At 35.9% G+C, this 14,014-nt stretch overlaps 1 protein-coding gene across 4 annotated transcripts in view; it reads left to right on the top strand.

Moving 5' to 3' along the window:
• ADARB1 (adenosine deaminase RNA specific B1) overlaps positions 1-10,741 on the top strand; it is a 70,991-nt gene extending 60,250 nt beyond the window's left edge. For all 4 annotated transcript variants that reach the window (XM_081314671.1, XM_081314672.1, XM_081314673.1 and 1 more), the window contains 5 exons: positions 1,542-1,690; positions 2,635-2,803; positions 5,559-5,740; positions 7,623-7,801; positions 9,876-10,741. In XM_081314671.1, coding sequence (XP_081170797.1) covers positions 1,542-1,690; positions 2,635-2,803; positions 5,559-5,740; positions 7,623-7,801; positions 9,876-10,052 — 856 coding nt within the window. In that variant the 3' untranslated portion in view covers positions 10,053-10,741. The remainder of the gene's footprint in view (positions 1-1,541; positions 1,691-2,634; positions 2,804-5,558; positions 5,741-7,622; positions 7,802-9,875) is intronic.
• Positions 10,742-14,014: the final 3,273 nt, after the last annotated feature.

A 14,014-nucleotide genomic window follows, 5' to 3' on the forward strand; every position in this document is an offset into this window, starting at 1 on the left:
ACTTTATTTCTTTCAATGTTTTTGTCCCTTCTCACAAAATAATTTAAATCTTTAACAAGCCTCTTTTATAAAACTAATATAGGAAAATTATCCATGTCAGTTTCTTGGTTTGTTATTTATATTTCTCTTTTAATTATTAAGACATCAGTCAGCTGGTTTATGTGAAAAATATTAGTGAATAGAATAGTAAGAAATTATTCAGGTTTACAGTATTAGTCGGATATGTGCTCACTTTCTGTTTATGAGATGGCAGTTTATCACTGTAGTTTAAAGACTGAAGAATATTAATTTTTGTAGTAATGATTTATTTTAAAGTTAGACTGAATTATTTATGGTATGTAACACAGTATGTTTTGTTTCCTTGTTTCCTGTTGGTTGTTGCATTTGTTTTCTATCTCTGTTTCTTGCTTCTTTTGTGCCTATTAAAGCATAAATATATCTCCATGGGACTTCCAGCTATTTTAATGGAATTATTAATAAAAGTGATGAAATAATTTAGATATAATTGATGGAAGGAAATGTTGGAAGAGGAAAATATGGAATTGTGGTGGAATGTGTATCCGCTGGAGCAGTGGGAGACAATTTTAACAATACAGAGCTTTCCCAGAGAGAGGTCAGGATTAAGAGATTGCACTGTCCCAAAATGGAAGGGGAAAAGATTCAGGGTAGCCACACCCTAGAATCTCTCAAGATATATTTGGTAGAATAGTTTGGCAAGATTCTGTCCAAATAAAGTATTGCACTCAATTTTACTTTACAATGTTATCTCTGGGATTGAGCCTGACAAGTATTGAAGTAAATAGATATAGGACCCAGGAAGCTTTTTAAAATAAAGTCATACATTCTTTGAGAATGTTGAAAAATGTGATGACTATGCATTGTGATCAACCTGTGGAAAATGGAGTTAATAGAAATTATAGATAAATGTTGAAAAAATAGAGAAAATAGATGAATTTATGTATATGGTAGAATGTCTAATGGGGTAGATAGAAGAAACATTAAGATGTACAGAAATATAATTTTCAGAAAGATAGATAATGGGTTCTCTATGCAATCCATTGCAAGGTATGAATATTCTAAACATTGTGAAAATGGCTGTGAATAAGAGGTTGCTTCTGCACTTTGGTATTTGGAAGTGAGTACTGAATCGGGTATGCTAAGAGAAATTTATAAATATTGCCTATAAATTTTATGAATCAATGTTCTTTCTAATTTTTCTTTGGTTGGTTTCAGAGGCTGCATTTCAGCCATTTGTTTATAACTAGTTTTTGTCTAAGTTGTAAGTGAACAAGAGTCGTTTGTAATTTCCTTTGATATATTCCATGACTGAATGTAAGGTTTGCTGCTAAATTACTAAAGCAAAAAATCCTAATTATCTACAGAATAATTTACTTCTATTGGCAATCCTCTCAGTATTCCCTTTGATTTATTACAATAAATATATAACTGTATTGTAACATTTTTGATCTAGTTATGCTAAATTTTAGGTTTTGTTTGATGCATATATTTCCACACCACCTGAATTTCCCTCTTTGTTTCAGCAATAAGGAAGACCAGCAAAAATCTATTTTTATCAAGTCAGAACAAGGTGGTTTTAAATTGGATGAAAATGTGCAGTTTCATCTCTATATTAGCACCTCCCCTTGTGGTGATGCTCGGATTTTCTCACCACATGAAGCTGCCCAAGAAGGTATAAATGGTTCTCTGGTGGAGATTATTTCAATAAAGCCAAAGCAAAAAAGATTATTTAGATAAAGCCAAAGAGAGTTTTTCTAGTTTCTAAAATCAAAATCAACTAAGTCCCCTAATATAAAACACAACAGTACAAACAACTGACACCACTTTTTGGCCCTTTCATACATCATAAAAATGTCTTTGAATTAATCTATGATTTCCTTATCATTATTCAACACACATGCAAGATACACAACAATTTACATCTGTATAGAATTTATTAATTTAATTGTAAATAACTATATAAAATAATTGTAAAGAATAGTAATAAGGTGTAACCCAGTCATTCCTACAACAGCTTATTTATTGTGGCTTTAATTCTGCATGTAAATTACTTTGAAATATGTAAGTTATAGGTAGTTTTTTTAAAAAAATCCTAAGGTTACTTTGATTTGAATGCATGAAATGTTAACAATGAAGGCTAGATAATATTATCAATTTTATGTGTATAAAATGATGGGTAAAACTATTATTGCACACAATAACTTTTCTAATTGCACTACATTTTGTGTTGTTTCCCTGTTCTGTCAATTCCCTGGCTGAAATAAGAAATAAAAATAATACTTAATATTATTGGTCTAGTGATTGAGGTACCAGGCTAAAAAATGGGAGACTGTGAGTTCTAGTCCCCCTCTGCCATGAAAACCCACTGGGTAAACTTGGGCCAGTCACTTTCTCTTAGGCCAACTCATCTCACAGGATGGTTGTTGTGGGAAAAATAGGAGGAGGAAGGAGTATCAAGTATGCTTGCCACGTTGAGTTGAATAAAGATGCCATATAAATAAAATAAAAAATAAGTAAATAATACATATAATATATGTGTAAATTTTATAATTGTATTAAAATTAATGTTTATCTTTTATGCTTTGTTTTGTAACTATGGTGACTTGCATGATTCAGATCAAGGAGACAGACATCCAAACCGGAAAGCAAGGGGTCAACTACGGACAAAAATTGAATCTGGGGAAGGAACAATCCCTGTCCGTTCTACAACTACGATCCAGACGTGGGATGGAGTTCTTCAGGGAGAGAGGTTACTTACTATGTCTTGCAGTGATAAGATAGCTAGGTAAGCTATCTTTTTACATTGATATATTTCAAATTGGGGTGGACAGTATTTTGTGGCTCAGGGACATGGGAGGGACATTATCAGTTTTCATTTTGAGAGAGTTTTGAGAGTAACACCAGTATGTTAAGTCTGCTGGAGTACTACTGCTATACTTTTACTTGTTGCTGTACTTCCTTTTTAAAAAACCAAAACCATCCCAAAGATTTTTGCGTGCAGCCTTATCCAGACCTTCTGCAGCTCATGCATTACCTGGGTATGCCCCCCCCTCGCCTCACATGAATTGGCATATTTTGAACATTTTTAGATACAGATGGAGTCCTCTCTTGCTTATCTATCTAAAAGAGCTTAAGGCAGATGATACTGTGCTCTCTCTTTCAATCCCTGACAACTTCATCCTGTTGGTTCTCATAGACCATAGCTGCTTTGGGATAGCTTATGTTAAATTTTCAGAGAAAAATATAGGAGAAAATTGACAAAAGGAGATAATAGCATTACTTTCCTGTCTGCTGAGGGCTTTAAGTTGGAAATATCATTTACTGTCAGAAGAAGAATGTTTATCTACTCATGCATTTCTTTGATCAAATATTATTTCTTATAAATCAGTTGATATATGATGTTCAATCTTGTCATATTTTGGTAAAGCAAGTGATATAGTGACTGTAATTTTTTCATTGATATGTGATTTAAAAATAATGAATTGAAATGTATTTTAACACAAATTATAATTTGTTTAAGTATAACCCAATTATACTTCAGTCTTAGTACATTAGAAATTCTAAAATGAGACTTACATGCAAAGCATAAGTTCCACAATATTACAGCCCTTCTACTCTTTTGAACCTACTCTAAGCTTAAACCACAAACTTAAACATGTCAATCAGAGTTGTATCAACAAGACATATGGAAGAAAATGTTAGAAGCATATGATACTCAAAATGTATAAAAATCAATTCTGCATATCCCAACTTGATTATACTACTGAGACTAGTTCAATTGCATTTAATTTTATTTGGCTAATATGATTAAATCCAGAATCCTTTCATGTTTTACTGAAGAGCATATTAAGCTACCATAAATATTTATCTGTGGATGTTGAGACTCTGTATCACATGTTACATGTAAAAAAATATATATTGGGTTAAGAGCTTTTGGCAGCCAATGAAATGAAACCTCTCACCTCTGTAAATTAGTCTCTTTTTTACCCTAAACTAGTGTAATATACACTTGTAGGACCAGTTATTATGCCAGCATTTTGCCAATTTCATTGCTTGCTGGTGTTTCAAGTCTCCGTTCAGACAGAGGTCAATGGTTGAACACCGTTTAACTGGATGGCTGACCCACTTAAAACAGTATCTTCATCTTGACTTAAGACCCCAGTTTATAAGCCTCATGCAGTCCATAAGCCTATAACACCAGTTAAAAATTAATTATACCAAAAGAAACACTCTAAGTGATTCACATTTGATAACTCTAATAGCTTCTTTCAATAAAGATGCTAAAAAGCATGGGAGGTAAAAGGAACCCTGAGGATCACCATAGCATAATCTTCCTGGGCAGAGTAATAGTTTCCTGAAATCACCTATCCAATTACTAGTAGAACCATTCTACTACAGTTCCTTCATCTCCCAACTCAGATATCCTGTCCAGAAAAATATTTTGATCAATTACATCAGAAAGGAGTATTAGGAGCCAGTATATTAGGTTTATGGTAGGTTTTACAAAAGTCACCTTTAAAAGTGCCATAAAGGAGGAATTTACAACAACATGGATTCAGCAGGTCATGTTCCCCATTATCCCACTTAATAAGCCAGAAAGGACAATGGTCAGTCAAATAAACATGATCAAGTATTTTGTTAATATCCTCAGCCCTAAAAAATTGACATGTCATGGTTCCGATAGATGAAACCAATTAAAAGAACTTCAAGGCAAGGATTTCTTCCTTAAGGAACATTTTATTCAGGAAACAAAGTATCGGCACTTACATAGTTGAACCCAAGACTAAAGTCCCCCCCATAGAAAGTAACAAGTTGCAATTCCCACCCCAGAAAGGCCGTCATAAATCACATTCACCAATTAATCTAAAATCCTCCCCACTTTACAGCCTCCCAAAACTTTATCTAGAATTGACCTTGAAGCTCACCCAGCTGCAGTTGTTTAGGCTAACTTAAAAAGCTCAAGCATTCCTCCCATCCCCCCCTTCTACATTTGAGAATCCAAAGCAACAGAAAAAGCTCAAGTAAAGTAAAAGGTACAATGGCTGCAATTTCTTAATTGTCACAGCATTGACAGACGCTTATCCAACACAGCTTGGCCAGAGAGTGCTCCGCACAGCTCCAGTATGTAAAGTGCACTAACTGCAAAGTCCTATTGTGACTTCACCTTTTGAGAATCTTAAAAATTAGTCACACTGGGTGTTAGAGTCCAATATTCACTTTTCCTTTGACCAAGTTAGGACAATTAATAAGGGATAGCAACTGTCAGGAAATAAAAGATTTTATTTTCTCTTTGCAGTCATATAAACTGGATTATGTTCCATAGAGTTCTAGGAAGTCTATTGTGTAGGTGCTATTTTGCTATGAAGTCTAATGTTTTTTTCTCATTACTGGCAACAAATTAGCAAAAGCTGAAAAAATAATGAAATGGCAGGGTGAGTCTCAAGAGGCAATCATACACAAAAAGTTGCTTCACATGTCTACTGTATTATTGTTGAGTGTTGACATGCTAAAAGCAGTTGATGTTATTTGTTTCACTTTAGATGGAATGTACTTGGTATTCAAGGAGCTTTACTTAGCCTCTTTGTAGAGCCAATATACCTCTCAAGCATTATCTTAGGAAGTTTGTATCATGGAGACCATTTGTCCAGAGCAGCATACCAGCGGATAGCAGAGATTGAAGATCTACCACCTCTTTATATACTTAACAGACCTTTACTCAGTGGTAAGCATGAAAGGAAAGAAAAACTAAATCTCTTCTAATGTGCTGTCATGCTTTTCAAAATATTGCAGCTAACACGATAACTTCAATAAATGGTAAATCTATTTCAAGAGCTTGGAATCAACTAGACCAGGGGTGTCAAACTCAATTTCATTGAGGGACACATCAGCATTATGGTTGCCCTCGAAGGACCAGTTGCTGTCCCCTTCTCTCCCTCAGGTTTGTCCCACAGAAACCTCTTAGCCCTATTGCCCTCTCCCCCCCACTCCTCCTTCCTGCCAAAACCCCTCTTCTATCCTCTCCTCTCCTCCCCCATGCATTCACTCACTGCCCAGCTGGCCTTTTCACACAGTGCTCATTAGATGGAGCTGCGTGTGCCACAGTGCTCATTAGTTGGAGCTGCGTGCACTTATTCTGGGGTTCCTGCCAAGCCCCGGCAGCTCCAGCTGACTCTTTCCCTGAAGACTGCATGCAGCTGCTGGCCACCCCCCAAGGCTGCTGGAAGCCCCAATCATCTGGAGCCACATGCGCCAATCCTGTGGCCTCAGCAGAGCCCCAGCAACACTGTAGCTCCATCTGACCATCCAGGCCTATCTCATGCTACCGTTGCTTCAGCCCCCCCCCCCCCGCGACATACTGAATCACCTCCTCCTACTAGTCTGCTTGCAGGCCAGATCTAAACACATCACGGGCTAGATCTGGCCTGCGAGCCTTGAGTTTGACATGTCTGAACTAGACTGTTGCTATTGACTATGGTTTAGTACAAAACTAGAGATAAACATGGTGGAATTGATGGGCATGAGGGAGCCTTCTATTGTTTTTGCACATGACTGGAAACATTTATGTCTTATTAAAGGAATGTTGCTCAAAGTTTTAATTAATTTAGAAACTGAGCCACACACTGTGAATAATGTTGTGGTTTGTTTTAGGTTAACTGAAGAACATAGTGCAAAGTGAGTTAAAAGATTGCTGTTAGAGAGCCAAGGGCTGCTTTTTGTTAAAAATTGCCATTGCTGAAAAAAATAAAATGTTAGTACTTAAATGGAAAATGTTCACCAGGAGACCTAAGAAGCCTGTTTAAGTACATTAGTAATCTCTTACACAAGCTGTACAAATGGCTGTATTATATAAAAAAGCTTTTTTTCCAAAGAACCATGAAATTATGCATTAGATAAAACTCCACCATTAAGTCCTTTTTTGTTTTATCCTTTTCATTAGTTTATAATATAAAATACAAAAGTACAAAAGCAAATAATAGGAAAAAATAGGGGAGGAAAAAGGGAAGAAAAAAGTGTAGAAAAGAAGGGAAAAATAAATAAAAGGCATTGACTTCCAACTCCCTTTGGTGCAGTAGAATAAAATAGTAACATTGAACTTCAACTTTTTACTTTTACATAATACTATAAACTAGCCATTTTTATAACAACAGAGCTATCTAATCAGTAAAACCTAAAATCAGAATTTCATTTTTTCCACCTCAAGCACAAAGTCCAGAAGCGGTTTCCAAGCAGAAACTACAGTAATTGTGTTTTTTTTTCTTTTATCAAAGCAGTCAATTTAGCCATCTCTGCTAACTCCATCATGTTGGAGATTGTAATTAAAAATGTTAACATCAGGAAAAACAAATATATATTAAATACATTTAATCTATTCTGAGAAGTGATAGTGTACTTTTTTCCTCTTAATATATATCAACTGAAAGCATAGTTAATAGGAGAGCAACACATTATCACTGCTTTTGTGCCCACATATGCTTGATCTTATATACTAGCTTTTATTAAACATTGGAAATGATTTGATCTCTAAAACAGATCTACAATCTATTTGGTATTACCCTAATTATTTTCTTCCAGATACTGATGGTATTTTTGTTTGGTTATTTCAGGTATTAGCAATGCTGAAGCCCGTCAGCCAGGAAAAGCACCTAATTTCAGTGTGAACTGGACAGTTGGGGATGCTGGGCTGGAAGTTATTAATGCTACAACAGGCAAGGATGAGCTTGGTCGTGCATCCCGTCTTTGTAAGCATGCACTATATACTCGCTGGATGCGTGTTTACACAAAGGTAGGTTTCAAAAATAGACAGTCCCGTGTTACTTTATGGCTATTGGACTTACTATCTGATTTTATCTCTGAGAGCTGAATGTTTTCAAGGTATGAACTCTGAGGAACATCAAATATGATTTTATTGTTGCTGCTGCTCCAAGAACAACTTGGAAATAATAAACAATAGAACTGAGACATGCTGCCTTCTTTGATGGGGAATTACTTGCTGTTCAGTTATTGCTGAGCTAAACTTCCAGAAGCCCCAATCAGCCTCATCAATGATAAGAAATGTAGGAAATTTTTATGTGACAACATTTGCAGAGCCACAATTTTCCTATCCATGGTGTAAATTCCTTTTCTTATCTCCTATTTATCTCATAGGACAGAGGAAAAGCTTTGCCATGTTAAGAATTTGGCTTAAATGATCTAGGGAAAAAGTCTACATCAAAGATCCTCAAATTCTTTATGAAGTTTGAGCTTATTCATCGACTCCTAAATAATTATTATATGAAAATAATTTCATAAATTCTATTTTAACAAATAGTACACCAATACTAATAGTAATACTACTAATTATAACATTGCTTGCTTGGTTAGTCCTGTGGACCCTCGGGAGTTGATATTGAACACTTTGGGGAATTCTAATCTACACATATTCATTTCTAATAAGTATAGAAAATCTTCTCCTTCTCCTCCTCCTCCTCCTCCTCTTCCTCCTCCTCCTCCTTTCTTCTTCTTCTTCTTCTTCTTCTTCTTCTTCTTCTTCTTCTTCTTCTTCTTCTTCTTCTTCTTCTCCTTCTCCTTCTCCTTCTCCTCCTACTCTTCCTTCCTTCCTTCCTTCCTTCCTTCCTTCCTTCCTTCCTTCCTTCCTTCCTTCCTTCCTTCCTTCCTTCCTTTCTTTCTTTCTTTCTTTCTTTCTTTCTTTCTTTCTTTCCTCTTTTCTCTTCCTCCCAAAATGTAATAACATTTACAAAAATTACTAACAAGAGAAGAACATGTAGAGCATGGCTTCTAAAATTATTTCCAACCTTTTTTACCAGCAGTGACTATTATCCTTTGAAACAAACATGTGTGTTGGGTCTATATGGGTGTTCCTGTTCTTCCATTGTGCTTTTTCTGTTCATGTTTATGTACAGGACAGGCTATGTATCTTGTCTCTGGGTCATGTAGGAGGCAGGAAAGCTTTGAATGAACAGCCAGTAACATTTTGAATTGCTGTCCAGCCACCTCTCCCATAGGGTTGAATTGGGATTATTACTTTTTTAAAAATGTTTTACTTCACATCCCCTGGCCAGACTTAACCCTCTTTTGAGCTCAGGATTTTACTTGCCAGCTTCTTCCCCAAATCAAATTCTGTTTTCATTCTTGGAAAGTTATCTTAGTAAAGGGCAAGAGCATTTGATATAACTTCTTCCCTTTATTCTATTGAATTGAGGAGAATAAAAAGACAAGAATAAGAAGCAGAGGAAACTTATTTAAAACAAAGAAGATGACTACTGCAATGTATTGTGAGCACTTGAAAACATTTATTTAAAGAAAACTAATTTTAAAAAATCCATAAAAGTATCTGGGGAGAAAAGAGTTTTCTTTCTCCATTATGCTGATTTACCTAGTTCAAAAGCACCTGCCTCTGCATGGATGGGCATGGCTGTAGCCTCGTGGGCCCTTTCTCTCTAGGAAAAGAATGGGCTGTGAGATGCACCTCCCTTAACCATAGGCGTTTTCATCCTGCTGAGTGTAATTCAAATAACCTTTGGGGGATTGCTCTGCTTTCAACAGCCCTCACTAAAGGGGAATGAACCATGAAACAGAAATGAATAATTGATTGGAAAAGGATGGGATTTTTTTAAAAGTCCAAATGATTTTTCTGTTAGTAAGATTCTGTGTTAATGTTGAACACATGCTATTTATTTGTGGGTTTGAAAGCACTGCAATTTAATATTAGAACTGCAAAATAGGAGGAAGGACACGGGGTATTGGAGCTGATTTAGAGATTAATTCTAATGTAAGTTTTATTTTAAAACAAACCAAATCAGAGCAATCAAGGTGGTGCTTTAGATTAATATCTCTTTTTTTCTCTTTGATTTATCCAGCTTCCTGCCAGTCTTCATTCAAAAGTCAATAAGCCAAATATATATCATGAAACAAAACAGGTAGCTGTGGAATATCAGACTGCCAAAGAGTGTTTGTTTAAAGCATTTCTGAAGGCTGGCCTTGGGGCCTGGGTGGAGAAGCCTATAGAGCAGGACCAGTTTTCCCTGGTTGTCTGAATTATGGTTTGCACTTCGTGGAACTCTGACGAAAGGTCCGGTTTCTGTATCAACATTTCACCTGTTCATCTATAACAGCAGCTTTTTAACTTTTGTGATTTGGGGAACTAACTTGTGATTAATTATTATTGGTTTTGTTAATTCAAACTAAAGAACAACTGATAATATAGGAGCTAGTTTGGAATCAAAACAAAATTATTTGATTACTATCTCAAGACTTTATCTTTGGAGGAAAAAAATCTTGGTGCAATTTTTTTCAATAATTCATCCACAGTTTTTAACAATTATTTTAATGAATTGCTGTCAGATGCATATTTAATGCATGTTGGGTAGGATTTTTACATGCCACTTGAGTCTTGTGTTCTATTTTCAGAGCCTTAGAAAAAAGAAAATAAATATGCACTTTTAGAGTTTTATTTTTAAATTGATTAATATCATAGCAATGATAGAAATTACAAAACTGGACTGGTGTTAGACACTTTTTCCTGCTTCTGTCCCAACCCTTAAAACACAGCTGCTGAAAATCTTTGTCTTCACTGTGTGTATGTATGTGATAGTTTTTAACATGCTACTTTATATTCCATTTTAAAATACTTGTCTTCAATTAGTGTTTATATACATTGTGATGTTATTGGTTTTTACCATTGTAAACTGGAAACTATTTATAAACTAATACAGTATAGACTTCAGCTTAGATGTAGGTGGTTCTTTGTTTCACAGGAACCTTCTAAATTACCACAGTAACATTGTTAATGTGGTGGCCATTTCAGAACCCTTTTTCCTTTGTGAGAAACATGCTGATTTGCCAAAAATCTACTGCACATGCACACCACAACAGTTAAATGAGTGAAAGGTTATTCTAAGTTAAATTATATGCTCTTTGAAGATTTAACTTATTTTCAGCCAAACTGTATATAACTATGGGGTTATGCTGCCTGTGACTGTAAACATGTGGATATAAAACTACCTATTCAGATTATTCTGCAATGTAGTTTTGATTGATCTAGTATAATAGGAATAAATGTTGAGCACCTATTTATTTATGAAGTACCCAATCCAAAAGCATGTTTGTATGTATCTGGATCCCTCAGAGACAGCAATATTGGCAGAGGGAACTGGTACTTATGCTGAGCATGGGTCTTCAGACTCCCTAGAGCTGTCGGACGTCACGCAGAAGCCGCACCCACCCCATTGCCGGCAATGGCAAAACCGTCCCAATATGTTGAGTTTGACATGTCTGCCCTAGAGCAGGAGTGTCAAACTGGCAATGTCACATGACGTGTCACGATGTATCATAACTTTTTTTCCATTGCCAGCAATAGAGTGGGCGTAGTTTTGGCATGATGCATCCAGCACATGGGCCGGCAGTTTGACACCCCTGCCCTAGAGGATCCTCAGGCTGAGCGTGCTGCACAGACTATTAGCTGTAAAGGCTTACCCTGAAATACAGTCTGCATAAGTCCTCGTGTTGAGTTCTAACTAATCCATCAAGCTATCTCTTCTACCCGTTTCAGTTGATTGATACCTCACCTCTAGCTTAGAGGAAGTAGTTATAAACATTAAATTGTGCTAGGATTTTATTTCAGTAATAAAGAAATCTAACTGTAGAGCTAAAACAAAATTAATAACAATGAAATAAAAATTAGAGTTGGTCTTTTCAATTCCATTCCAGCAAAGTGTGCCATGTAGGCTTAACACTGTTAATTCTTACTGTTCTTCAGTTTGAAAAAAAATAATGTTGACATGTTAATTCAATGCCAGGAATTTCAGGTAATGTTCATATTGAAGATCACATAACTATAGGTTATGTGGATATAACTATATTGTATTGTGTTGATAGATACAAACACCAAGGAAGGGTATATGCATGTCTTGAAAGCTTTATGCAGTATTTAGTAGACATGGCCTTCTCAAGACAAGGACCCTCTCCATTCTGCTATAGAACTGTGGACAAGAAAATCACAAAGAATAAGAGATTTGAACTCTGTGGGAATTTGGGCGGGCATGGGGAAGGATTTTAGACTATGGTCATCTCTTCCTCCCATGAGTATATCCATTCTTCCTCCTCTAACAGTCATCTATGCAATGTATCTGTATGTGCTCCTTTGATCCTTCCTCAGTCCTAACAAATCTCACTGGGTCCACCCAGTCATGAGCTCTTCACTTTAGGCTCCTATATCTTCCTCAAGCAAACTAATAGCAAATGAGTGGTTGGTGGGCAACACTAGCAACTAATAATGCAATTTATTGATGTTGCAAGAAGTCTGCAGACAACACTGATCTCCAGTGAAACAATAGAGAGACCTCTCCACTGAGACTGTAAAAACATCATGTAGGGTGGAGAAGTCAGCATGAACCATGTGGCATCTCCATCAGCAGCAAGTGAGTTGCTCCACAGAAAGCCATCTGCTTCAGAGAACCACATGAAGCTTCATGGCTGAGACGATCTGTCAAAATTCATCATGTCTTATCAAGGAGAAAAAACAAACACAGGTATTTTGCACAGATGACCTAACTCTAACCTTAAAAATAACATACTTTATGCATGTGCAAAGTGCATCTCTTCTTTAAGTGCATGCATAACGTAACGAGATGTGGCAAAAAATAGATATGCACAACCTTCTGCAAGTATTAAAATCTGATCTCTAATTATTAGTTGCAGATATAAACTGCAGATAAAAAGAACTACCTTTTTTAAAGGAAAGATAGTTCACTTAAAAAGACTAATAGGCACAATAGTGATAAATGTTTTGTTAGGGCCGTACAAAATTTAGTCTGCAAGAGCAAATTATTTATGTAGCACATTTAAATGACAATGACAGAATTGTAACTTGAATTAAATAGGCAATAGCTACATTCACATGCTGAAAACTTCATCACATAAATATTCCCATTACAATATACTCCATTACTGATGATCAAAGCCAAATTATGAACAACTGGAAAGTAAACCAGATGATAGATAGGACTGCCAACTTTGTCAACATAACAACACATTTTGCTATCTGAGCCAGATCTGGAAACATGTCAGGGGCTTTCCGCCTCATTGTTGGTGTCCAGAGGGTCTGGCTGATGACATAGATCTGACTGACCTGTATTTTGAGACCAGTCAAGCACAATGTCAGTTGTGTTACTTTTAATTTAATCTTTTAAGAAAGCTAACAAGGAAAAGTGTTGGTTATTTAAAATAACTGATTCAATAGCACAATAAAAAGCAAGACTAAATAAATTTCATAGGATTACAAGTAGTCCTCAGCTTACAACCACAATTGAGCTCAAAATTTCAGTTGCTAAGTGAGAAATTTGTTGTTTTGCCCCATTTTACGACCTTTATTGCAACAGTTGTTAAGTGAATAAGTTAGCAGTCGATAAGTTAGTAACCTGGTTGTTAAGTGACTTCCCCATTGACTTTGCCTGTCAGAAGGTTGCAGAAAGTGATCACATGACCACAGAACATTGCAACTGTCATAAGTATGAAACACTTGCCAAGTGTCTGAATTGTAAATGTGAAAAACGGTCATAAGTCACTTTTTTCAGTGCCATTGAAACTTTGAGCGATCACTAAATGAAATGTTGTAAGTCAAGGACTACCTGTACTGACTTGTTTTCCTTAATTGATCGGCAACCCTGATTGTGAATCACCCTGATATTCCCAATAATGCTTTTTGTGTACAAGAGTAATTAAAATATTATGTAAATTCTCTGTAATTTCTGGCTTGAAACAGACTGTTGTTTAAGTTTTAGAGTGACCTAATTTGGAGAAAAAAACAAAACATTGTTTATTGCTGTAGGAGTGAGCAGAAATAAGTGTGGGACCGGCATTCCTTTATCTTCTACACATCTGACTGGGTTAAAAGAAGAAGATGCTTCGGATTTCTTTGTCAGGATTTACTAAATGGGGAGGTGGGGGGAAAGCCCAGTTAAAGTCTGACTGTTGTATTAAAAAACTCATTTAAACTGAC

Source organism: Vipera berus (genome assembly GCF_964194415.1).
Source record: "Vipera berus genome assembly, chromosome: 1".
In the NCBI taxonomy this organism is placed as follows: domain Eukaryota; kingdom Metazoa; phylum Chordata; class Lepidosauria; order Squamata; family Viperidae; genus Vipera; species Vipera berus.